The sequence below is a fragment of the Perognathus longimembris genome, chromosome 18, assembly GCF_023159225.1.
Source record: "Perognathus longimembris pacificus isolate PPM17 chromosome 18, ASM2315922v1, whole genome shotgun sequence".
Taxonomy (NCBI): domain Eukaryota; kingdom Metazoa; phylum Chordata; class Mammalia; order Rodentia; family Heteromyidae; genus Perognathus; species Perognathus longimembris.
Window position 1 is genome coordinate 1,542,256 of NC_063178.1, and position 23,173 is coordinate 1,565,428.

At 62.1% G+C, this 23,173-nt stretch overlaps 2 protein-coding genes across 2 annotated transcripts in view; one reads left to right on the forward strand and one right to left on the reverse strand.

The window, feature by feature from the left end:
• Positions 1–364: 364 nt before the first annotated feature.
• Positions 365–3,726, forward strand: LOC125367112 (cytochrome c oxidase assembly factor 6 homolog). The gene is made up of 2 exons (XM_048367726.1): positions 365–568; positions 3,377–3,726. Exons 1-2 carry the CDS (start codon positions 425–427, stop codon positions 3,551–3,553), a joined length of 321 nt encoding a protein of 106 aa, XP_048223683.1. The 5' UTR covers positions 365–424; the 3' UTR covers positions 3,554–3,726.
• A 1,035-nt stretch (positions 3,727–4,761) lies between these two features.
• Positions 4,762–23,173, reverse strand: part of Tarbp1 (TAR (HIV-1) RNA binding protein 1) — a 35,932-nt gene continuing 17,520 nt past the window's right edge. The window contains 28 exon segments of the mRNA XM_048367997.1: positions 4,762–4,883; positions 4,886–4,903; positions 4,906–4,985; positions 5,160–5,229; positions 5,232–5,295; positions 5,970–6,058; positions 6,061–6,093; positions 6,217–6,273; positions 6,276–6,354; positions 6,356–6,443; positions 7,426–7,463; positions 7,466–7,543; positions 8,452–8,507; positions 8,510–8,532; positions 9,088–9,100; positions 9,103–9,171; positions 9,174–9,282; positions 10,775–10,861; positions 11,382–11,531; positions 11,806–11,916; positions 13,766–13,886; positions 15,689–15,760; positions 15,974–16,161; positions 18,671–18,859; positions 19,053–19,272; positions 20,205–20,416; positions 21,282–21,443; positions 22,331–22,428. Coding sequence (XP_048223954.1) covers positions 4,762–4,883; positions 4,886–4,903; positions 4,906–4,985; positions 5,160–5,229; positions 5,232–5,295; positions 5,970–6,058; positions 6,061–6,093; positions 6,217–6,273; positions 6,276–6,354; positions 6,356–6,443; positions 7,426–7,463; positions 7,466–7,543; positions 8,452–8,507; positions 8,510–8,532; positions 9,088–9,100; positions 9,103–9,171; positions 9,174–9,282; positions 10,775–10,861; positions 11,382–11,531; positions 11,806–11,916; positions 13,766–13,886; positions 15,689–15,760; positions 15,974–16,161; positions 18,671–18,859; positions 19,053–19,272; positions 20,205–20,416; positions 21,282–21,443; positions 22,331–22,428 — 2,696 coding nt within the window.

Genomic DNA, 23,173 nt, shown 5'->3' on the forward strand with positions numbered 1-23,173 from the left:
GCGCCAATCACAGCGGCGCATGCAAATGCGAGCCGGTCGGCTCCAGTGGCCCACGGCTGCGGGGTCGTGTGGAGGTCGCAGGCCGTCGCCGCCCGCGCCCGGGGATTGGCGGCGCCCGGGCCCCGCCCACACGACGGCCGACGTCACGAGAACGCGCCGGGGAGGCCGCGCGCGGGGAGGCCGCCGGCTCTGTCGTCACACCCAGCGCCGCCGGCCGAGCCCCCGGAGCCCGGAAGCCGCCCGGACGCGGAAAGACGGGGCCGGAAGTCCCGCCCCCGCGGCCCAGCGAACGGCGCCCCGGAAGGGCCCGGCCCCGCCGCGACCCGGGCTGAGGGCGGCGAGGTCGGTGGCGGCGTGCGCGGGGACGTGCGCGCTGCGGGCTCGGGGCCGGGGCGGAGCGTGAGCCGGGCGCGCCCCCGCGGGCATGGCGGCCCCGACCAGGAGGGAGAGGCAGGTGTGCTGGGGCGCGCGCGACCGCTACTGGCGCTGCCTGGACGAGAACGCCGAGGACGCGGCCCGCTGCCGGGCGCTCCGGAGCTCCTTCGAGGACAGCTGCCCCGCGCAGTGGGTACGTCCTGGGGGGGGGGGGCCGGGCGGGGGGGGGCCGAGGGCGGGAGGGCTGGGCGTGGTGACGGCGGCCGGCCGTCTCCCGAGGGCCCCCCCACGTCCGTGACCCTCCCCCCGCGCCCCCCGCCCACACCTCCCGACACCCCCCCACACCTCCCCGCACCCCCGTCCTCACGCTCAACACGCCTCGCACCCCCTAGCGCCCCCACGCCCCTCCTCAGACCACCTCCCACACCGTCCCACACTCCCGTCCTTCTCCCACCCGCACCCGGTGCGTGCTGTGTAATACCGGGCACTAGGCTCCACCACCCTCGTTTGCGTTTAGTCCCGGGAGGCCCCCCTGGTTCTAGTTTCGCCCTAGGAGCCAGGCCTCAGATAGACAAAACCATCGACCAAGATGAACCACTGAAGGGACTCAAGCGTAGGTCTCTGGTAGTGCTGTCTGTGTGAACGGTAATCCAAGTAAGAGGGGACAGGACCGGTGCAGTCTGCGGGCTGAAGCCAGCCAGGGGTGTAGCTGCTAGTGGATCAGGTTTAGGAGGTGGAGAGGCCTGCCTGAGGGCTGGAGTTCTGGACAGGCCAGGACTGCAGTGTTGGAAGGACCTGTGGAGTTGTCTGCTAGGCACTGAGAGATGCCACAGGACACGCTAGCATCTGTTCACTTGCCACGAGGAGGAGAACGTGGCGTGTGCCTTCAGGTGGCAGCTGTCCTAGCCTGCTGGCCCAGGACCACTGGGATTTATGAATAGGTTGTACCAGGGAGACCACAGTGCAGAGGGGCTGAGGGCCTCTCACCCGGCCTTACCGGATCTAGGCAAGGACGGAGCTCTGGTACATTTTAGAGGGAGCACTGTTGTGACAGCCTCCCGGCAAAGCAGAGCGTGTAGAAAGAAAGTTCATACTGGCCAGTCTGGAAGTGGACTCCAGATCCTGTGTTCCACCAAGTTAAAGACTGGATTTCATAGTGGTTCATCTCATTCTGCAAGTCAGTGGTGTTCAGGCTGCCCCTCTATGAGTGTGCCTGAGAGCCTCTACGAGCGTGTCATTCTTACTGAAGGAAATGACTAGCAAAAAGCAAGGCCAGAGGTGCAGCTCAAGAGGCCAAGGGAGCAATGCAGAGCAAGTGTGAGACCCTGAATCCAAGCCCCAGTACCAGCAGAAATTCAAGCGGGCAGGTGGGAAGAGCGCCGATCGCAGCCACTTCCCGCCGCCTGGCACCCCAGCGGCCCGGGCCTTGTCTCCAGACCTCCTCGAGTAGCTAAACACGGGAGCCTGAGGAGTGACAGGCGTTATAAACTCGCATCCCGCGGTGCAGCGCAGCAGGCTGTACCTCCTTGCGCTTCGGCGCTGGGCCGTGCTGCCGCTAGCACACGTTTTCCTTGGCTTTGATTGGCTGCTTTTCAGGTTTTTTTTTTTTTTTTTTTTGGCCAGTCCTGGGGCTTGGACTCAGGGCCTGAGCACTGTCCCTGGCTTCTTTTTGCTCAAGGCTAGCACTCTGCCACTTGAGCCACAGCGCCCCCTCTGGCCATTTTCTGTATATGTGGTGCTGGGGAATTGAACCCAGGGCCTCATGTATAGGAGGCAAGCACTCTTGCCACTAGGCGTATCCCCAGCCCTGCTTTTCAGGTTTTATATGAAGTTATGCTATCCCTTTTTCCCCCTCCAGTTCCCTATGGAAAAAGAATATAAGTAAAAATCAAACCAAGTCTTTAATATTATGGTTTTACCATGAGTTGACTGCAAATATGGTATGGAAGCAGTTGTCAACACTTGTGTTGAAATTGTGTGACCCACTGAGCATTTCCCTGCCCTTCCTTTTGGGGGAAACCTGCCTCACAGACAGGCGCCTCCAGAACAGGGTAGAAGTGAAGGTGACTTGTGTTGAGATCCAGTGAAAGGTGCCATGTTTGGGCTGGGATATGGCCTAGTGGCAAGAGTGCTTGCCTCGTATACACGAGGCCCTGGGTTCGATTCCCCAGCACCACATATACAGAAAACAGCCAGAAGTGGCGCTGTGGCTCAAGTGGCAGAGTGCTAGCCTTGAGCAAGAAGAAGCCAGGGACAGTGCTCAGGCCCTGAGTCCAAGCCCCAGGACTGGCCAAAAAAAAAAAAGAAGGTGCCATGTTTCCTCTAGAAGTTGGGTGGCATTGTGGAAAAATGAGCCCAGCGCCTGCAGTATTCAAAATAAAGAACACGAAATAAGAGCTAGATTCCGGTGAGCGGTATTAATGCGGCGCAGCAGTCACGGCGGACAGCAGTGCTGGCTACAGCACGCAGGCTGTCAAGCTGTAGGTGCTGGGCCTGTCTGTGTGAATGGTGTAGGTAAACTCGAGTGGTTGTGGAGGGCTGAGCTGTGCAGCAGAACTTCAGGGGTTTTCCTCGATGGCAGTTTTCTGGAATCTTGTACCCATGGATACCAAAGATGATCTGTCTGTCCTCCCAAGTGTGTGGGCTCTGGATGGGGCAGATGCTAGAAATGTGTGGGCGATGAGTTTCAAGGCGTGTTGAACTTGAACAACGCCGGGTGTGGGTGGGTGTGGCTCTGCCGTCGGCTTCCCCGTCCGAGCGCTCTGTGGACTTGGCTTGCAGGCCCCGTGTGCACGAGTCTGGCCCCTGGCGTTCCAGGCCCTCCAGACACAGGGCTGCGGCTCCGCGCGCCTTTCAGCCGCCCTCTGCATCCAGGCTCCCCGCACTAACACACTACCAACACTGCTGTGTGTGCACAATTCACACCCGAGAATTTAAGTTTGTGCCTTTGCTCATCTAGGCCTCCTGGCTTACCCTGATGTCAGGCCTTTTATCTCAACAGATCAAATACTTTGATATAAGAAGAGACTACTTGAAGTTTAAGGAAAAATTTGAAGCAGGTGAATTTGAGCCTTCAAATCAACTGCAAATTCCTAGGCTGTTCTTGAACTTTCTGCAAGGATTGAAGCGATTCTTCCTGCTCATTCAACGCTGCTGTGCGGCGTCCAGGACGGCATGAATTGGGGTTTGCCCGGCGCTGCAACCTGTGTATAGAGAGCACTCAGGAACCAGGGTGACCAGGAGCAGCCACGTCTTTCAAACGATGAAGAACTGAAGGACCACAAATAGGCTTAACCTTCATCTACAAAGAAATTGATTTTGAGAAAAAAAGTAAAGCCTATTATAAAAACACATTGCCAATTTCCTTTTCTGGAACAGGAGCCAAGAAGTAGGCACGTCTTTGCAGTTGTCACATTAGACACTAGGTTGTCACGTGTGCTCGGTGGAGCTCCCGCTTAACCGACGCAGTGGCGCAGGATTGGGGTCAGATGTGCGGCGCCCGCCCCCCGCCCCGTGTGCGGAGGGGCTGCAGTGACCCAGCGGCAGAGCACGCGCAGCCCCTCCTCGGGGAGTCTACCTAGCAAGGCTCCTGGGGACCAAGGAAGAAGGCAGGGTGAGCCGAGGGCCACGCGCGGTGCAGAGAGAGGAGCTGGAGGGGGAAGGAAACTGTTTGCTGCCATTAGAATTCTTACACGCGTAGAGGAAGTGGGCGAGGCGGTGTCACCATTAGAATACCACGGGTGCCACTGGATTTTCCTATCCGTCCCCAGTGGTTCCCCTAAAATAGCAACTGATCCCTGTGGTGGTCTTGAGACACCCCAGTCCTTTGCTACCCCTCCCTACAATGGCCTCACTGACCCGCACGCCTGGCTCTCACGGTTGGAGCAGTTTCCAGTCCTTTGGGTTGCGGGTAGAATCACAGGTGTAACAGCTTGCACAGCACCTCGCTGCGCGTGTGACCAGACCGCAGCCCCAGAGGCCGGGCCCCGTCCCCACCTCCCTGCTGCCCGTCGGTTGGTTGCTTCAAGGCAGGTATGGGCGCTCAGGGTAAAAGCTGTCTGCCCAAAACTAGAATGATGTAACTTAAAAAAAATATATGTTTATTTAAAGTACTTGAAATTTCTCCTAAAAAGGCATTCCAGGTTAGGTAAAAGCGTTTACTGAAAGGTAGGCACAGCAGTTTATACCTGCAAGCTACTCAGGAGGCTGAGAAAGGACTGAGGTTCAAAGCCAGCCTGGAGGTAACGCCTGAGAACGCCTGAGAGGTAATCACCAAATAAGCCGGAAGTAGGGCTGAGGCTCAAGTGGTAGAGGGCTAGCCTTGAGCCCCCAGGCCCCGAGTTCAAGCCCAGGACTGGGCATGGGTAAATTAAGGCACAAGACGGCTTATTCAGTCCTCCCAGCCCATTTGGGGATGGCGCTCAGCTCGTGGGGCTCTGCTCCGCGGAGGGCGGGGCGCGCGGCAGGCCTAGCCCACTGCCGCGTGTACTCCCAAATCAGCAGCGCGCGCTCACGTGCACGTTCAGGAGCGGACCACGCCCTGCTGCGGGATCTCCACGCAGGCGTCCAGCTGCTGGAGCAGCCTGGCCGGGATCCCTTCCCGCTCGTTCCTGTGGAGGAAGCAGCCGTCAGTCCCCCGCAGCACAGGCCCGAGTCTTGCCTTCCCCCTCCCCGCCTCTCCCCCTCCCCTTCCTGGAAGGCTGTAAGGAAGCAGCGGCTGAGTTGGGAAGGGACAGGCCTGGCTGTCACGTGGGGAGAGCCGGGGGGGCCCGGGGACGCCTCACCCTAACAGGAGCAGCGACTTCTCCGGGAAGCAGTACTGGTCCAGCTCGGAGCTCTTGGCCGTCTGCTCCACCCGACGATGGTGTAGCCTTCTGCTTTCTTCTGCTGCAGGTACTCAGCCAGCTGTGCGGGTTTCACCTGGGCGTTCGTGTACAAGGAGGGGCACATCAATTAACCCTTCCGTGCCAGCCCTGCAACAAAACTAAACTTGCTAAGCAAGAACGAAATGCTATCCTAAAGAACTTCCTCAGTGTCAAAAATCTGAGTTACTGCTAAATAAAAAGGGAGGTATAGCAGAACACATTTTACTGTTCGTTTTTTTAAAAGGTACATGATTGATAATTTCTAAATTACAAGAGCCACGCGATAAAGGAACTTGAGAACAACGTGGAACTGTCCTTCGGGGCAGTGCTGGCTTTGCCCCTGGGGAGCAGCGCTTGGTCGGCAGGTGACCCTTGAGCCACTCCGCGGGCCCTGGAGTTAAGTATCATTTTCAACTTGCCAAGGGCGGACTCAGCCAGGTGGCGGCAGCTCATTCCTGCAATCCTGGGTCCGCAGGAGATCGGGAGAACGACAGCTCAAGGCCGGCCCAGACGGAAAAACCGAAACACGTTCCATCTCCAGAATAACCGAGGAGAGGCTCGGCCGGAGGAGCGCGCAGGTGAGCACCAGCCAAGCAGGAGGCCGGGCGAGCTCGAGATCCGAGCTCGAGTCCCAGTACCAGCGAGGCTCTTCTCAAGCTATGCCCCAAGGCCAGGCCACACAGACGGCACCCCACGCCGAGCGCGGTGACGTCCCCGGCTCCTACCCACCTCCAGAGCGGCAAGCCACTGCTCTGCGGAGACGCTGAGGTGCTGGAACTGCGGGTCGTGGACGCACTGGAGGCTGCCCACCACCAGCGCGCAGCCCCGAACACCTCGCAGGTCCGGCACAGCCCTGCGCACGACAGCCGCCCGTCATCAGGGCCCCCCCCCCCAGGGCAGGGCGTGGGCGTGAGGTGGGGGTGGGGAGGATTTCCCAGTAGAAAGTCAAGCAGCTGGCCGGGGCCTAGCACTTCACCTCCTAAGTTGGTGGGCTTGTCGAGGAGCGAGGCCACTACGCCGAGTCTGCCCACGGCCTTCCGAGCCGGGCCGCTCGGTCCTGGGCCTCCACCTCCAGCTCTGCGTCCAAGGCGCCGAGTCTCCACGGAATGATCTTCCTTCTGCACATTGGCCCCCTCCGCCCAGCCGTCCGTGTCGTCCACCGGAGAGCCTGGAGGGGAGAGAAAGCGGAGCCGGCATGTGGACCTTATAATGGCTCAGACAAGGTGACTTTGGGGGGGAGAAGTACTGGCGCTCGAACTCGGCCCCGTGCCTGCTGGGCGGGTGTTCTGCCACCTGAAACCACAACTCCAGGTCTGGTGTTTTTGCCTACACCGGCCTCCCAATCTCTGTCTCCAGTCTGAGATTACAGACATGCCCAACTCAAAGTGAGTTATTTAAGTGAATTCCGAAGAGCCTTGCTTGGGTTCCAGCGTGTCATTTTTAATTTCCAAAGTCGGCTCTCCTAGCCAGCACACTATGTCACGTCACGTAAGCAGCAAATGCGTTTTCGCGGTTGAGCAGCTCCGTGAGTGAGCACTCGGAAGCAGGGTGCATCGAGTTGGTAAAGATGCTTTTCTTGGAGGTAAATAAAATAATGCAGAACCTGCAAGGACTGCTACATCAGAATAGAATGCTTATGAATGGGTTCTGGTAAACATGAATAAAATCTGTCTAACCTCATCAGATGAGGTGCGCGAGTCTAGGGAACACACGACACATGTGTGGCCAGGCGGGTCTCTGTGACACGCCCCCCGCCCCTTTCCCGGAGGCCCAGAGATCGAGATGCAGATGGTGGGGGGTGGGGGGCGCTGATCTACAGAGCAGACAGCGTCGTCGGGGGCCGAGACCGGGAGGCCCCGGCTCAAGCTGGCCCCGTAATCCCGACACCCCAGCGCCAGTGTGGCCAGGCTGAACACCAAGACCCCATCCGAATGAACGCGGCAGTGGCGAGTGCCGCCCGCTCCTCTAAGGCCACGCAGGCCTTCCGCGCCCTTGCGCGGATGTGACATCGCTCGAGGAGCGGGGCTGCGGGGGTAAAGGCTGCTGGGGGCGGGGGCGGGCGCCGGGAGGCCCGCGCGGCCTCCTGCCCTTCCTCTAGGCCGCGGGGTGGCATGGGGCCGGGCTCACCTGCGCCCCGCGGAGGCCGGCAGTCCCCGGGGGGGAGGTCGCTGGAGCGCGCTGGAGCCCGTACCACCGGGCGTCGGCGGCGTCGGGCAGGTCGGTGTGAAGCTGCGGAACTTGGCGAGGGGCAGCCACTCCTCCTCCGCCAGGCCCGCCAGCCGCGGCAGGCTGTGAAAGACGCTCTGCGGGGAGGCGCGGCCACGTGAGCGCGGTGCCCAGCACCCCGCCCACTCCTCGTCAGCTCGGAGGGCCGAGGGGGCCCCCAGGGTCTACACAACGCACCCCACAGGCGTGCAGCACACCCACGAGCACCGACACGCAGGCTCCTGAGGCCGCCTCCTCACCACCCTCACACAGACTCACACGCAGCCTCTCGCTCACTTCCGCAGCTAACTGTGACCCGGGTGAGCTTCGTGTGTGTGCGTGTGTCCCCCCCGCTCCATGCACACACACCCCACCCCAGGTGTGGGTGTGCACTGAGCCCAGGGCGGCTACACTGCCACACCGTGGCGGCGAGCAGCAGTGCCCCAGCCCCGCTTCTCGCCCGCTCTCCTAGGGAAAGTTCTGGGCCAAAAGCCCACGTCAGAGACGGCGCAGGGTGACTGGAGAGGGCCGGAGGCGCCAGGCGGCGTGCGAACGTCAGTAGCTGCACGCGGGGTCAGCTTACGTCCCCTGCAGTAAACATGGCGGTTCTCGAGACCATACAAGCACGGCGGTAAACTGAGGAGCGCGTCACTGGCTGCACCATTTTTGTCACCCAGATCCTAACGTGTGCCATTAGCCACAGAGCGGGCCGTTCTGTTCTCGTTGACAATAAACTGTTGTCGTTCTTTTAGAAACCTGCTGGGGTTTCTGTTCAGAGTTAAACATTCCCTTCCGGGGCTCCGAGCCACACGCTGCCAGGACAAAGCGAAAACCATGGCCAACTTTTGGCCTACAGGAAGCCGCCATCCCGTGCAACTGACCGACCAGCGAAGGCTCTGCAGTGTTTGGGGGGGGGGGGGGTGAGGAGGGAAGCGGGGGGGGGGGTGCGAGGAGGGAAGCGGGGGGGTGCGAGGAGGGAAGCGGAGGGGAGGGGGGGTCTGCCTACCTCCAGACAGTAGTCCTCCAGCGGGTGGAACCGTGCAAAGAAGAAGTGCTCCTGACGCGCTGCCAGTTCCTGCTGGCGTTCCTGCGCCGAGGGACGGAGAGCGGGTGAGGCGGCACAGGGAAGCGGCTCCCGGCCGGCGGGGGGACGCCATCGCCCATCCACGCAAGTGCAAGGTCACCCTAGACTCAGGCCCAGCCCAACCTCCATGCGCGCTCCCATTGTCACTGTGCTTCTTATTCTGTGGATCGAGCCCAGCTCCCTGCCCACCTCCCGGGCAGCCGCCTCGGGGAGGCCCACCCGCGGGGCCCACGTGGAGAGCGGGGCGCCATCCACAAAGCAGACAGCCAGCGACTCCGCGAGCCTAGCGCCCCCACCGCGAGCCGCCTGCGCGGGCGTCTGCCTGGCGCCGTGTGAAGGGCGGAGCCAAGGTCAGGCCGTGCTCAAGCCCGGTGCAGAGGACGCAGCCACACGCACCAGCTCGGAGACCCTGCGGCGCCCGTCGGAGAGCTCCGTGCCCGCGAGGACGGCCACGCCGCGCCGCCGCCAGCCGGGCGCCCGCACCGAGAGGATCCCGCTCGAAGCAAACCGGCCCTGCGGAGGAGGAGAGGGCCGGCGGCACCCTACCCTGCACCCTACCCTGCGGCGTGCGAGCTTCCGCCTGGCTCAGGCCCCCCTCCAGCACCGACGTCCACGGCGCACGCTCGTCCACGCCCTCGCTCCACACAGCTGCCACACTTTCTTGAGGGACACCAGCGCGTGCAGCCGGACGCTGAAGTTGTGGCTGACACACCACCGCACCGCGACAGCAAGGGCCTGCTTCAGCACCGGCTTCTGCAGAGGGGAGGGCGCCATGACGACCACGCGTGAGCCCTAACACGACCCCTGCCGCCTCCACGACCACCCGCGACCGCGAGCCCTAACACGACCCCTACCGCCTCCACGACCCACCGCGACCGCGAGCCAAAACACGACCCCTGCCACCATGAACAACCACCCATGTGCCCTAACACAACCCCTGACACCAACGACGACCACCTGGGACCACAGCTGCCCTGCCCCAGCCAAGCACGGCATGTCACGCGTATTTCTTTTAATCTGTGCAATCAGACGGCAGGGCTTTCATCCCTCAATTAACCGTCCACTCTCTGGCAGGAAGAGGCTGGCCTGCACGCGGAGCAAGGAGCCACCTGCCCCACGCACGAGGCCCCCCCCAGCCCCTCCCCTGCCCCACGCAGGAGGCCCCTCCCCAGCCCCTCCCCTGCCCCACGCACGAGGCTCCCCCCCAGCCCCTCCCCTGCCCCACGCAGGAGGCCCCTCCCCAGCCCCTCCCCTGCCCCACGCACGAGGCTCCCCCCCAGCCCCTCCCCTGCCCCACGCAGGAGGCCCCTCCCCAGCCCCTCCCCTGCCCCACGCACGAGGCTCCCCCCCAGCCCCTCCCCTGCCCCTCGCACGCGGCCCCCCCCAGCCCCTCCCCTGCCCCTCCCCAGCCCTCCTGTGCCCTGCGCCCAGCTCCGACCTCTGCGCCTGGGGCCGCCCTGCCCTTAGCCCAGGCCCTCCCAAGTCCAGGGAGGAGAGGCCCAAAAGCCCACTGCCCGCGCACCATCGCCAGCCACCTCCCCACGCGTCCACACATCCACATACGTCACACACACGTCCACACGCGTCCCCCACGCGTCCACATGTGTCCACACATCACACGCGCCCACACGCATCCACACACGTCACACATGTCCACACACGTTACACGTGTCCACACGTCCACAGTCACACGCATCCACACGCATCCACACACGTTCCCACACCTCCACGCGCGTCCACACACCTCCACACGCGTCCACACCACACGCGTCCACACACCTCCACGCGCGTCCACACACCTCCACACGCGTCCACACACCTCCACACGCGTCCACACACCTCCACATGCGTCCACGCACGTCCACACGTGTCCACACGTCCACAGTCACACACGCATCCACACACGTTCCCACACCTCCACACGCGTCCACACACCTCCACACGCGTCCACACACCTCCACACGCGTCCACGCACGTCCACACGTGTCCACACGTGTCCACACGTCCACAGTCACACACGCATCCACACGCATCCACACGTCCCCACACCTCCACACGCGTCCACACACCTCCACACGCGTCCACACACCTCCACACGCGTCCACACACCTCCACACGCGTCCACACGTGTCCACACGCGGGTGGGCGGACCGGGCCACCGTGCAGCTCTGCCTCGTGCTCACCGCGGCCAGGAGAGAGGAAAATCCCACGCCACACGAGGCGCACGCGCCCACGCCACGCTCACCTTTTCTGGAACGTTTTCAATGATGACGTCCAAATGAGACAGAACAGACAAGAAGGTGCAGACGCTCGCGCTGGGCTTCTCTTCACCCTGAAGGAGCCGTGGACGGGGGTTACGCCGCTGGCAGCGGCTCCGGCTGCATCTGGGAACGTGGGGGCCGGAGGCGGCCCCCATTTGGGGCAGCCATGATCTGGGGGAACCACGCGAGCTGGAGGGGGCGTTCCCTCGAGTCAACCGGGGTGCACCCAGCACCCAGCAGTTCAAACACAGCGCTCGCACACCGGAGAGGTGGGAGAGCCCCGAGCTTCTCCTGGCTGTGGCCCCAGGGAGCTGAGGGGGGAGCTGGGGGGGGACTGGGGGGGGGAGCCGAGGGGGGGAGCCGAGGGGGGGAGCCGAGGGGGGAGCCGACGGGGGGAGCCGAGGGGGGGGAGCCGAGGGGGGGAGCCGAGGGGGATTGGCAGGGCGGGACACGAGAGGCAAGGAGGCGGGTGCGAGGACGCGCTGTCCCGGGTGGTGGGGGGGCTGGGCAGACGGGAGCCCGCGCCGTCTACTCGAGTGACCCGGCCCCCAGCACCCCCAGAGCCAAACAACGCAGCCTCTCCTGACTTACCGAGGACAAGCAGCCCCAGAAGCTGGGGAGGAACTGGGGGAACCTGTGGAGCAGCAGGACGATGACCCACTGCACCGAGTACTTGACGGAAGCCTGGCCGGGGGCGAAGCCGGCCCGCAGGACCCGCTCCACGATTCCGCTCAGGAAGTCCTGACGAGAGCACAGCCCATGCGTTACATCGCTGCGCATCTCCCAACTGGGTCCTCGGCGGCTGCTCGCGGCGGTGACACCACGCGAGCCAGCGGCCGCGCCCCGTGACCCCACCGGCCCCGTGACCCCCGCCCGGTGTCCCGGGGCGTCCCAGGGGCCCCGCGGCAAGCACGAAGCACAGCGTGCGTCCTCGCTGTGGGACGGCGCGAGGGCGGGGTGCACAGAGGAGCCCTGTGCAGTGTCACCCAGAAGGCGGGAGCAGGGCGGTGCCCACCTGACCCAGCCTGGGGAGGAGGACGAGCAGCGTCTGCCACGTGCGGTTCTTCAGCCGGTGCTGCAGGGAGTTCTCGTAGCACCGCGCGCTGGACTTGGCCGCCAGCTCGTCCTGCGGGAGGGGAGGGGAGGGGAGGGGCTGTGGTTAACCGTCCAGGCGGAGCAGCCGTGGCTGGGGGACGGGCGCCTCCCTCCGGCCCCCGTGGCTGGGGGGACGGGCGCCTCCCTCCGGCCCCCGTGGCTGGGGGGACGGGCGCCTCCCTCCGGCCCCCGTGGCTGGGGGGACGGGCGCCTCCCTCCGGCCCCCGTGGCTGGGGGGACGGGCGCCTCCCTCCGGCCCCCGTGGCTGGGGGGACGGGCGCCTCCCTCCGGCTCCCGTGGCTGGGGGGACGGGCGCCTCCCTCCGGCTCCGGCCCGGGCAGCGGCCTGTGCACCCACAGGAGCAGTGGGAGGGGCGGGGCTCCTGAAGCTCTCAGAACTCGGGGCCCGGGGATGGGGCGGGGCGAGCGGGCCTGGCGCGTCGCTGTGCGGGCTTCTCCCTTGCCCCACGTCCTCTCAGCTGCCAGGCCCGGGAGCGGGGGGCGCGGCGCCCTCTCCAAGCTCCAGGCGCTGCACCCGAGCCCGGGCTGCCTCTGTCCAGCCACCCGCGAGCCGCGCTTGCTTCAGGGCAGGGAGGGGGGAAGATGGCGGCCACCATCGCACCGCGCCGCGCCGCGCCAGACTGCACCGCAGCTCCCCAAGGCTCACCGTGCCGGCACAGCCCTGAGCGCTCCCGCGGCCAAGCCGGCTCGAGCACCGCCGAGGGGCCGCGGTCGCCCGCCAGGGCGCTGCCCTCCTCCCCCGCTCACCCACCCTCCAGGGGAGGGCCGGCTCCTCCCAACCCGAACGTCACCCCACCCATCCACGTCTATATTTTAGCCAAGCCCGGGCCTCGAACTCAGGGCCCGTGCCCAAGGCTCTACGCTTGCGCCACGCCCCCTTCCGGCTCTGCCTGCGTCTGTGCTGCTGGGGACTGGAGCCCGGGGCGTCGTGCACGCCAGGCGACTGAGTGCTCCACCGCCCGCCACATGGCCACCGGGCCTTTCCTTCCTTGCACGCCGGACTCGGGCGTTCCGGGCGGCACGGCCCAGGGCTGACGCTCCACATCGTCACCGTCGCACTCCCAGGGCCGTGCTCCCCCGAGCTCGCTCCGGACGCCGTGCTCCCCCAGCCCGCTGTCCTCGCCCTGGCTCTGGCTCTCCCGTCTTGCTCCTCTCTAAGGCTCCCAGGCCCAGCTGCCGTGTGCAGGCCTCAGGAGCCCAGACGCGCTCACTAGGGTCCTGTGCTGCTGGTGTGCTGGGCCTTGAACCTGGGGCTTCCTGGCCTCTTCCAGCCTTGCCTCTACCACGGAGCCACACCCAGCCCCCCTCCCCCCGGGGTTTTACCTAGCACAGCTTCAGAAAGGAGAAGCATGGGGGCCGCCCCGTGTCCACGGTGCGCCCCAGCGCAGCCTCGAGGCCTGTCCATCCCTCCCGTCCTTCCCGGGACGCGCGGCCTCACCCTGCAGACGGCACCAGGCTCCCTCGTAAATGCTTGCGCACGCGCCCTTTGCCCTGTGCCCTTACGCGGCAGTGCACACGCGCCGTGACCCACGGGCGTGACCCACGGGCGTGCCGGAGCGTGGCACAGCAGGAGGCCAGGCCTGAGGAGGACCGTGCCCAGACGCAGAGCGCAGCGGGCCGCTCCTCACGCGGCCGCTCCCGACCCCCGGCTGACTGTGGCTGGGGTTGGAAGTCCACCCGGGAACTTGTCACGTGAAGCGGGGAGGACCTGACACTGCAGACAGTGACCATCAAGACACACTGAGGACACACCCGCAAACGCATGGCTCCTCCTCACAGGCTCCAGCCACCCGGAGAGCAAGCTCTGCACGACGACTCGCGAACAGCAAACGCAATCAAAGTAAAACAAAGGATACTTACTTTATCCAGTAACCTGATCGCAAGCTCCTCCATGAACGACCTCTGGGAAACGTCGGACTCATCCAATAAGCACAAGAATTTGACAGCACAAATTCTCACGTAACAGTCTTCTCTTCTGGTACTGAAAATACAAAATTATAAGCTGTTAGTGTATTGTAAAAAGAAAAGAATACATTGACTACTACACACACGCACACACGCGTGCACACGCACACACGCTGTCGACCACGGGGCAGACCACACTTCATGGGAATTCTGGAAGTGGGCAGCAGCAGACAAGGAGCCCACAACAGCAGAATCTGATGTGCCCAGGCCTCTGGGCCCCGAACAGGAGCGACCCCAGCTCCAGCAGGGGGCCCTGGGAGAGGACAGGCAGAGCCGTGCTTGCCAGGGGCTGACAGAGCAGCTCCGAGCTCCACGGCCCCTCCCAACGCCGCCCCAGGAGCTCCGGCTCCACACCCCGCTTCTCCCCCGCCAAGGCGAATCGCCATTGCAACTGCGGCAATGCAGAGGAGGAATGGTCTCATCTAGCAACAAACACCTGTCCACTAGAAACTGAAGTCTCTGGCAGGCAGCCACTACAAAATGTCACTGTTCAAAGGAAGGGGTGACACTGCCCAAAAAGAAATGCACTCTTTACCTGACTTATGTAACTGTAAGCCCCCTGTGCATTTTATAATAACAGTAAAAAATAATTGTCACTTTTATTGCAACAGCCAAAAAAAACCACCCATAATTAACAATGAAAATTATGCTTACATTAAATGAATGACAGAGATTTAACATTCTCAGAATAAGAAATGCTTTTGTGACAGGTATACATAGTAATCGTAATACAATGTCCTAAACTCTAAACCCAAAACATTGATTCTATCTTCTTTGTAAATACACACACGAGCCCATGCACACTTACACACACACACACACACACCATTTTTGAAAGGGATGAAAAAATAAAATTTGAGCAAAAGGTTATTAGATAAGCTCCAAAAAAATAGTTATCCTGCCTGTCACCAAACTCAGTGACTGGAGACAGCTCCTTACACGCCAACCACACTTCAGTAAAGGGATCTGAAAAACAAAAACTGCCAGGTGCTGGTGACTCACACCTGTAATCCTAGGTACTCAGGAGGATGCGATCTGAGAATCGTGGTTCAAAGCCAGCCCGGACAGAAAGGACCATGAGACTCTTATATCCAATTAACCACCAAAAAGTCTGAAGTAGAGATGTGGCTCAAGTGGTAGAGTGCCAAACTTGAGCGAAAAAGCTTAGGGACAGGGCCCTGGAGCTGAGTTCAAGCCCTGGGACAGGCAGGGGGGAAAAAACAAAACACCAAACACCTCAGGGCCTGCCTGCAACCAGAACAGCCATCTTCACGCACGCCACCTGACTCGGTCAACCGGTCAGGGTCAATGCCGTCTGTACACTCGGCTGCAGGCAGAGGGCCTGGAGAACACAGGGCTCGCTCCGGCTGAGCCCCGCCCCCAGGGAGCCGCCGGGCCTGCGGGGACTTTGCACGACACTGCGTTGTCACACGAGGTTTACTCTGGGCCTCAGCTTCGGCTGACAAAGTGCTCTGGAACCATGCCCTTTTGCATTTTCAGTCTGTTTTCTTAGGTGAGGTTTCGTGCTTCTGCTTGGGCCAGCCTTGAACTGAGATCCAAGTATTCGGGATTCCAGGTGTGTACACAGAACACAGCTGCCTCCATTCTTTTTGAAGTTTATTCAGTTTTAGTACAGTAGTGAGAGAGGTGAAGGAAAGGCATTATCGAGGCGTATAATTTCAGATGCTTTCGAAGGTTTGTTCGTTTTCTTACAGTTGAAGAAGTCACCAGTGAACACTGCTTACACCCGACAAACACAGAGTATGTGCCGCGCAATGTCAGCTCTGTGCCGAGACACAGGGCAAGCGGACCGCTTACCTTTCCATGACGACATTGGCTGCACAGTCAGGCCCCAGGCTTTCTATGAATGTCTGGACATCCTGAATCAATCTTTCCATAAAAAAAAGTATGTATGTATGTATGTGTGTGTATATATATATATAAATATATATATATATATATATATATACACACACACATTGAAAAAAAATGTTTGGAAAGAAAACGACTATCCCAACGTTAAGTAAACTAATGTTTTCTTCCCTTCACAAAGCGAAGACACGGCCCTACCCAAGGGAGAGAACTGTAGTACCCGCATCTCACCTCTGATCACGGCGGAACACAGGTCCGAACAGGCAGGCCTCCAGGAGCAGCTCGCAGTAGCTCGTGGCCACCCACGGGTCCCCGCGGGACGCACGGGCGGCCAGCGCCCACGTGCGGCAGCAGTGAGCTATCAGCACGTTGAAGACCCCGGTCCTCAGAGCCGACATCTCAATGATGCTGTGCATGATCTAGAATGAGTACAGGGATCACGTCATCCTTTCGCCAGTGCAGTTTAAGAAAAAAAAATCTGTGCTGCTAAAAACAGTTCAAGGGGCTTCAAATGACAGTTTCAACGTGACTGTGAGCTGTCTGAAAATGTGAAACTCATTACTGTTAGCTCAACTTCGCAAGATGATCAATTATCAGAGCACGGGCTTTTTAAATCTCTTAATCGTAACATTAAATACAATGTTACTGACATATGTATAGTGATATTCACCCAGAACTTTCCAAGCTATGCAAGTGCCAAGGCAGAAGACTGAAAACAAGAAATGCTGTGTTACAAGATAAATAGAAAGCACTTAGACTGGGAGATCTTCACTGGCCATACAACAGACAAGGGCCTTATATCTAAAATGTACTTACAACTCAAAAATTAAGTTCCTCCAAACAAATCCTCTAAGAAATAACTGCTCCCTTAACAAGTGAGCTAAGGACTTAAAGAGAGACTTCTCTGAAGAGGAAATGAGAACGGCCAAGAAGCACATGAAGAAGTCTTCAACATCTCTGGCCATAAAAGAAATGCAAATCAAAACAACACTGAGATTCCACCTCACCCCAATAAGAATGGCCATTATCAAGAAAACTAGTAGGGGCTGGGGATATAGCCTAGTGGCAAGAGTGCCTGCCTCGGATACACGAGGCCCTAGGTTCGATTCCCCAGCACCACATATACAGAAAACGGCCAGAAGCGGCGCTGTGGCTCAAGTGGCAGAGTGCTAGCCTTGAGCGGGAAGAAGCCAGGGACAGTGCTCAGGCCCTGAGTCCAAGGCCCACGACTGGCCAAAAAAAGAAAACTAGTAATAACAGATGCTGGCAGGGATGTGGCCAAAAGGGAACCCCACTACACTGTTGGTGGGAGTGTAAATTTGTTCAATCACTTTGGAAAGCAGTGTGGAGGTTCCTCAAAAGGTTAAGCATAGAGCTCCCCTATGACCCAGCAACCCCACTTTTGGGAATTTACCCAAAGGATTACAAGCAAGACCACACTAAAGCCACCAGCACAACTATGTTCATCACAGCACAGTTTGCCATTACTAAAATATGGATCTAACCCAGATGTCCCCCAGTAGATGAATGGATCAGGAAAATGTGGTACATACACATAAGAGAATTCTATCAGAAAGAATGGCATTGCCCCATTTGTAAGGAAATGGAAAGACTTGGAAAAAAAACCATACTAAGTGAAGTGAGCCAGACCCAAAGAAACAGACTCTATGGTTTCCTTCATGGGTAATAATTAGTACATATGTAGGATAGTCCTAGCAGAAGATCACAACAGCTGAATAGCTATGTATATATGAACACATAAGATGATGCTAAGCGAAATGAACTCCAAGCTTTCGAAAACCTTTGTTGTTGATATTCTTGATGTACCATGTGAAATTATGCCTTTTCCTTTCGTCTTTCTTGCCCATGGTTCTACCCCCGAAGGCCACTGCAACTGATTTGGGTGCCCTGGGTATTGTATGTATGTTTATCTGAACCAGGGAAGGGGAACATCAAAATGGAGAGACAAAAGGAGAAAGAGAACCAATACAACAACAATACTGACAAGACAATATGCTGTAAACCAACTCAGGGGGAGGGGAGGGGAGGGCACTGGGGAAGGAGGGAAGGTGGGAGAAACACGAGGGAGGAGGTTACCAGTTGGATAAACAATGTGCTCACTGCCTTACGTATGAAACTGTAACCCCTCTGTATGCTACTTTGACAGTAAACTCATTTAAAAAAATGAATGCTGTGTTCCAGCTCGGTTTTCTCCGTCTTCCCCAGTGCCTCCTTTGCCTAAGGCCGCCAGGGCCAGGCTCCAGGTCCCGGGGGCAGTGAGGCCCCAGAGGCCCCGCGGGACCCGGAGGTGAGTGGCGCCGGGCGGAGCTGAGAGAGGGAAGTGGCACCGTCGGTGCGTGATCCCTCCACGCGCCCACAGCCCAGGGGACCTGCCGCCCAGCGCTCCGGGCGCCGTCACCGCCGTTCAGGGAACGAGGACGGGAAAGTCTGCATCCAGTCCACACGCGTCTGCATTTCACTACAAAACGCTTCCCACGCGCGACTTTGTTTGCCTCTGCGGACGCGGGGGCTGACCTCCAGGAAGCGGGACGCCACCTTCCATGTTGAAAAACTACGAAGCCCCGCCGCGCGGGCGAAGGCAAGGGGTGTCTGCGGTCTCTGGGGACACTGCTGTCGGGCAGCGGAGCACAGGCGCCCCGCCCCGTGCGCCGCCGCCGTGCAGGAGGAAGCCCAGGCTCGCACAGCGCTGCCAACCAGCTCACCGTCTCAGACGCCGCGTGAACCGAGCCCAGCGCGCAGGTGGGCGAGTATGGGGGGGGGGGAGGGGGGAAGGGGGGTGACCGCCTCATTCTTCCTCCTGGAGCCAAACGGGTGACTGGATAGCCCAGGCGGCAGCTCCGCACCAGCACCCCCTTCTTCCTCGTGAGCATAGTCGCGCAGCTGCGAGCCGCGAGGAAGAACGCTCACCTCCTTTATTTTCAGGTAAGCCTGGCCCTTGATTTTGGCGGCAGCAGCAAGAACTTTGTCATCAAAAACAAACTGAACAAAGGCTTTCAAATTAGGCCAGAACGTCAGCTGAGTGGTGCTCGAGGAAGACGTCACTCTCCACGCCACGTCGAAGGACTCGCTGCAGAGCGGCTCAGAGGAGGCCAGGAGCTGGACAGAGAGCGGGAGGCGCTGTTTCCGGGCCAGGCCGGGCAGGGCCTGCCCCTTCCCCAAGCTGCCGGGGGCGCGGCGGCAGCTCGGCGCTCGGCCCGGGGACCAGCGCTCACCCCGGGGACCGGCGCTCACCCCGGGGACCGGCGCTCACCCCGGGGACCGGCGCTCACCCCGGGGGATCAATGCTCACCCCAGGGACCAGCATCTTCAGGCAGTGGAACACAGGTGAGACCTGGCCGGCAGGGAGGACGGCCAGGGCGTCCAGCGCGGCCCGCAGGGGCCCGATGGACGCAGGGATGAGGGCCTGGTGGGTCTTCAGCAGGAAGGACAGGCAGACCCACTGGTCGTGGATGAACTGGGCGACGATTCTCCCCCATCCTCGGGACGAGGACGGTAACTCCTCACGGCAGCTGGAATGAAAGGTGAACAATCTACGCCACGCCTCCCCACCTTTGTCTCCACTTCCTTCCTACGCAGCACACCAAGGAGAGAGCGGGGCTCAGACGTGCGTGCTCGGCCTCAGCGAAACCCACGCGGCTTCGGGCCTGCAGACGGGGCTGGGCGGGGCCGGGGGAGAGGCGGGGCCGGGGGAGAGGCGGGGCCGGGGGAGAGGCGGGGCCGGGGGAGAGGCGGGGCCGGGGGAGAGGCGGGGCCGGGGGAGAGGCGGGGCCGGGGGAGAGGCGGGGCCGGGGGAGAGGCGGGGCCGGGGAGAGGCGGGGCCGGGGGAGAGGCGGGGCCGGGGGAGAGGCGGGGCCGGGGGAGAGGCGGGGCCGGGGGAGAGGCGGGCCGGGGGAGAGGCGGGGCCGGGGGAGAGGCGGGGCCGGGGGAGAGGCGGGGCCGGGGGAGAGGCGGGGCCGGGGGAGAGGCGGGGCCGGGGGAGAGGCGGGGCCGGGGGAGAGGCGGGGCCGGGGGAGAGGCGGGGCCGGGGGAGAGGCGGGGCCGGGGGAGAGGCGGGCCGGGGGAGAGGCGGGCCGGGCCGGGCCAGGCCGGGGGTGGGTTCTTACTCCGGTGAGACTGGCTGATGGCTGAGGACCCGCAAGCGCGGGTCGATGCCGCTTCTGTTCACCGTGCCCGCTGCCCCCGTGACTCCCCGCTGGCCCCCGCTTTGGGGGCGTCCTGCCTCCAGACGCAAGAGCCTCGTTCCAGCTCCCCATATTAACGTGCTTTCCAGCTCCCCCGACAGTGGGAGCGTTCTCTACCTCGGGTGAGCCGCGCAAACGAGGCGCAGGCCTCGGGCAAGAGGCTGCTAGCACCTTCCCACGCCACAGAACCCTCCCAGAGGCCACGGCAGAACCCAAAGACCCACGGGGCCTGCGGCCTTTGAGCGAGGCCCCTCACTCACCCGCCGCTTCCCGGGGGGCGCGCGCAGCTCCGCGCCTCGGCGCGGGGCTTTTCCAGCGTCCGGTTGAGCGGAAGAGCAGAAAGGAAGCTGTCCACCGGCCCGGCCTCCAGGGCCTCCGGCCGGAGCGCAGGCTGCTGGTCAGCGGCCTCCCACACGGCGGCCAGGGCGGCCATGCTGACGGCTCTCTGGATCTGACGAGCGAGGGTGGGCTCCTGTGAGGGCAGAGAAACCCTTTCCAGCACAGAGCCCCCCCGCACGGAGCCCCCCCCCCGCACGGAGCCCCCCCCCCGCACGGAGCCCCCCCGCACGGAGCACCCCCCCACACACGGAGCCCGCCCTCCCGCACGGAGGCCCCCCCGCACGGAGCCCCCCCGCATGGAGACCCCCGCACGGAGCGCCCCCGCACAGAGCCCCCCCCTCCGGCACGGAGCCCCCCCCCCGCACGGAGCCCCCCCGCATGGAGACCCCCGCACGGAGCGCCCCCGCACAGAGCCCCCCCTCCGGCACGGAGCCCCCCCCCCGCACGGAGCCCCCCCGCATGGAGCACCCCCGCACAGAGCAGCCCCAGCACGGAGCACCCCCCCACACACGGAGCCCGCCCCCCCGCACGGAGGCCCCCCCACACGGAGCCCCCCCGCACGGAGCCCCCCCAGCACGGAGCCCCCCCCCCCGCACGGAGACCCCCGCACGGAGCACCCCCGCACGGAGCCACCCCCCCAGCACAGAGCAGCCTCTTCGCATTCATTCCAGCCGGGAGTGGAGGCGTGCTCCGCGTCAGAGGCTGGAATGGAGGTAAGGCCTGAAGAGCTGGGTGCGAGTCCTAGCAGGGGCTCCCCCACCACGTGTGGGCACGCTGCGCTGGGACTCGGCGCGCGACGCCGTGGGCCGTGTGGGCAGAAGCCTCGGGGCGGTCTGCCTGTGTCTAGGGACCGTGAGGCGAGCTCCACCTTCTGCGCCCCAGGGCGCGCGCTCGGGGGTCTGAGCAAGGCGCCTCGGTGCGCGTACTCCAGGGCGCCCAGGGCAGCAACAGAACGAAACGCGCTCCACATGCCCACGACAGAGCCACGCGAGGACTACCTGTCCGTCGCCCGTCTCCTGCAGGTGCCGCACGCACGCGTTCCTCAGAGGAGGGATGATTCTGCAAACGGGGTTCCCCCTTCTCCACCCCGCCTTCGTGTGGAGGCTGGCGAGCTGAGTGAGCACCCGCAGGTGGAGCCGGCAGCGATCCAGATCTGCAAGCTGGCAAGCACAGACACCGTCAGCCCGCGCGGGCCCGGCCCGGGAGCGCGGCGGCAACCCCAGCCACCGGAGCCGCGGGCGCGAGGTTCGCACGCTGAGGCTGGCCCTGAGCAAGAAGGCAAAGCCCTACCTGAAAAATAATCAAGGCGAAAAAAAAAGGGCTGGTGTTGTGGCTCAAGTGGTAGAGCCCCTGCCCTAGCACGTGAGAGGCCAAAGGAACACCCAGACCCGCCCCCGGAGGAGAGCAGGCCGAGGACGCGCGTCCCTGCGCTCCACGGCTCCCACGGCTCCCACGGCCGCCCTCGGCGCCGTCACGGTGCCTCCCTCCCTCCTGAGGAGGCCGCGCGTGCAGAGCCCCGCGGCCCTGATTCAGACTCCCAGGGCCTGCGCGCCATCCCCGCCCATTACGGCATTCGGCGGCCCACTCTCCAAACAAGAAAGCTAAGTATGGAGGGGACAGGGGGCGGGGGGGGGGGGAGGGTCACACAATCTGCCAACACCCCAAGCTAGCAGGAGGAGGAGAGGGACGGAACCGTCCCGGGGGCCGTGACGCAGCAGTCCAGGTGGCTGCGCCCATCACTAGTTCAGGGGCCCAGAGCAATGTATCGGTTCACCTAGCGATCCCCCCCCCCATCACGGTGGAGCCGGAAGAACACCTGTCCCAGGCCTGCCGACCAGAGCCCGGAGACACTCACGAGGATCGCATCCAACGCATCCTGCCCCCTGAAACCTCCCGATCCTGGGGAATGGACAGACGCACATCTCCGCTTTGCGGACAGGGAAACTGGGGCGCGGAAGAGCCCCGTCACTGCCCCAGGCCGCAGTTAGCAAGGCGGCGGTGATTTTAAAGCCATCAGCACATTATACTCCTTTTGGAAGCCACTTACGCCCCGCAGCTCGTCCACGGTGAGTCTCCTGAGAATGAACGGGGCCACGCTCTCCGTGGTGGACAAGATGAAGTTCTCGAGAAGGGCAGGCACCTCATCTGGGGGGAGAAAGCGGGTCACTGACACACCAGAAGAAAGGGCTCTGCAAGTCTGGACATCTGTGTTGGGTACCAGGCAAAAATCGCTTAGGGAAAATGCATTCCAGGAACGCAATGATCATCTCTAGATGCGGGGAGACCATGGCTAAAAACACCCAGGGTCCAGCTCGGGACGGCTCCCCTTCCCACTGGCTACAAAGACGAAGCTGGCAGAAGGCACGTGCGGCCATGTGCAGGAAGCGACTGACAGACTGCGCGCTCCCTGACAGACAGACTGGACGGCTGCGCGCTCCCTGACGGACAGACTGGACGGCTGCACGCTCCCTGACGGACAGACTGGACGGCCACATGCGCACTCGCTGACTGACTGGGACAGCCTTGTGCTCGCTGACGGACAGCACACAGCTACATGCTGACTGGCAAGACTTCATGACAGGACAGTTACCACGGATGGGTCTCAGAAAAGAGAACATTTCCTACAGTAACAGACCATTTCCGTAAACGCAGAAAGCTAAACAACAGACTGTTACACCCCTGCCTGCAGTCAACTGACCTTCCACAACAGTGCCAAGACTACGCACGAGGAAGGAGTCCACTGCGTGCTGGGAATCTGGGTTATCTCCATGCAGAGGCAAGAACCTGGCCCTTGTTTAGAATATACACAAACGTCAACTAGAGACGCTTGGAGGCTTAACGCGAAGGCCCGAAGCCTTACAGCGCCTTCAGTCTCTGCAATGGATCCCCG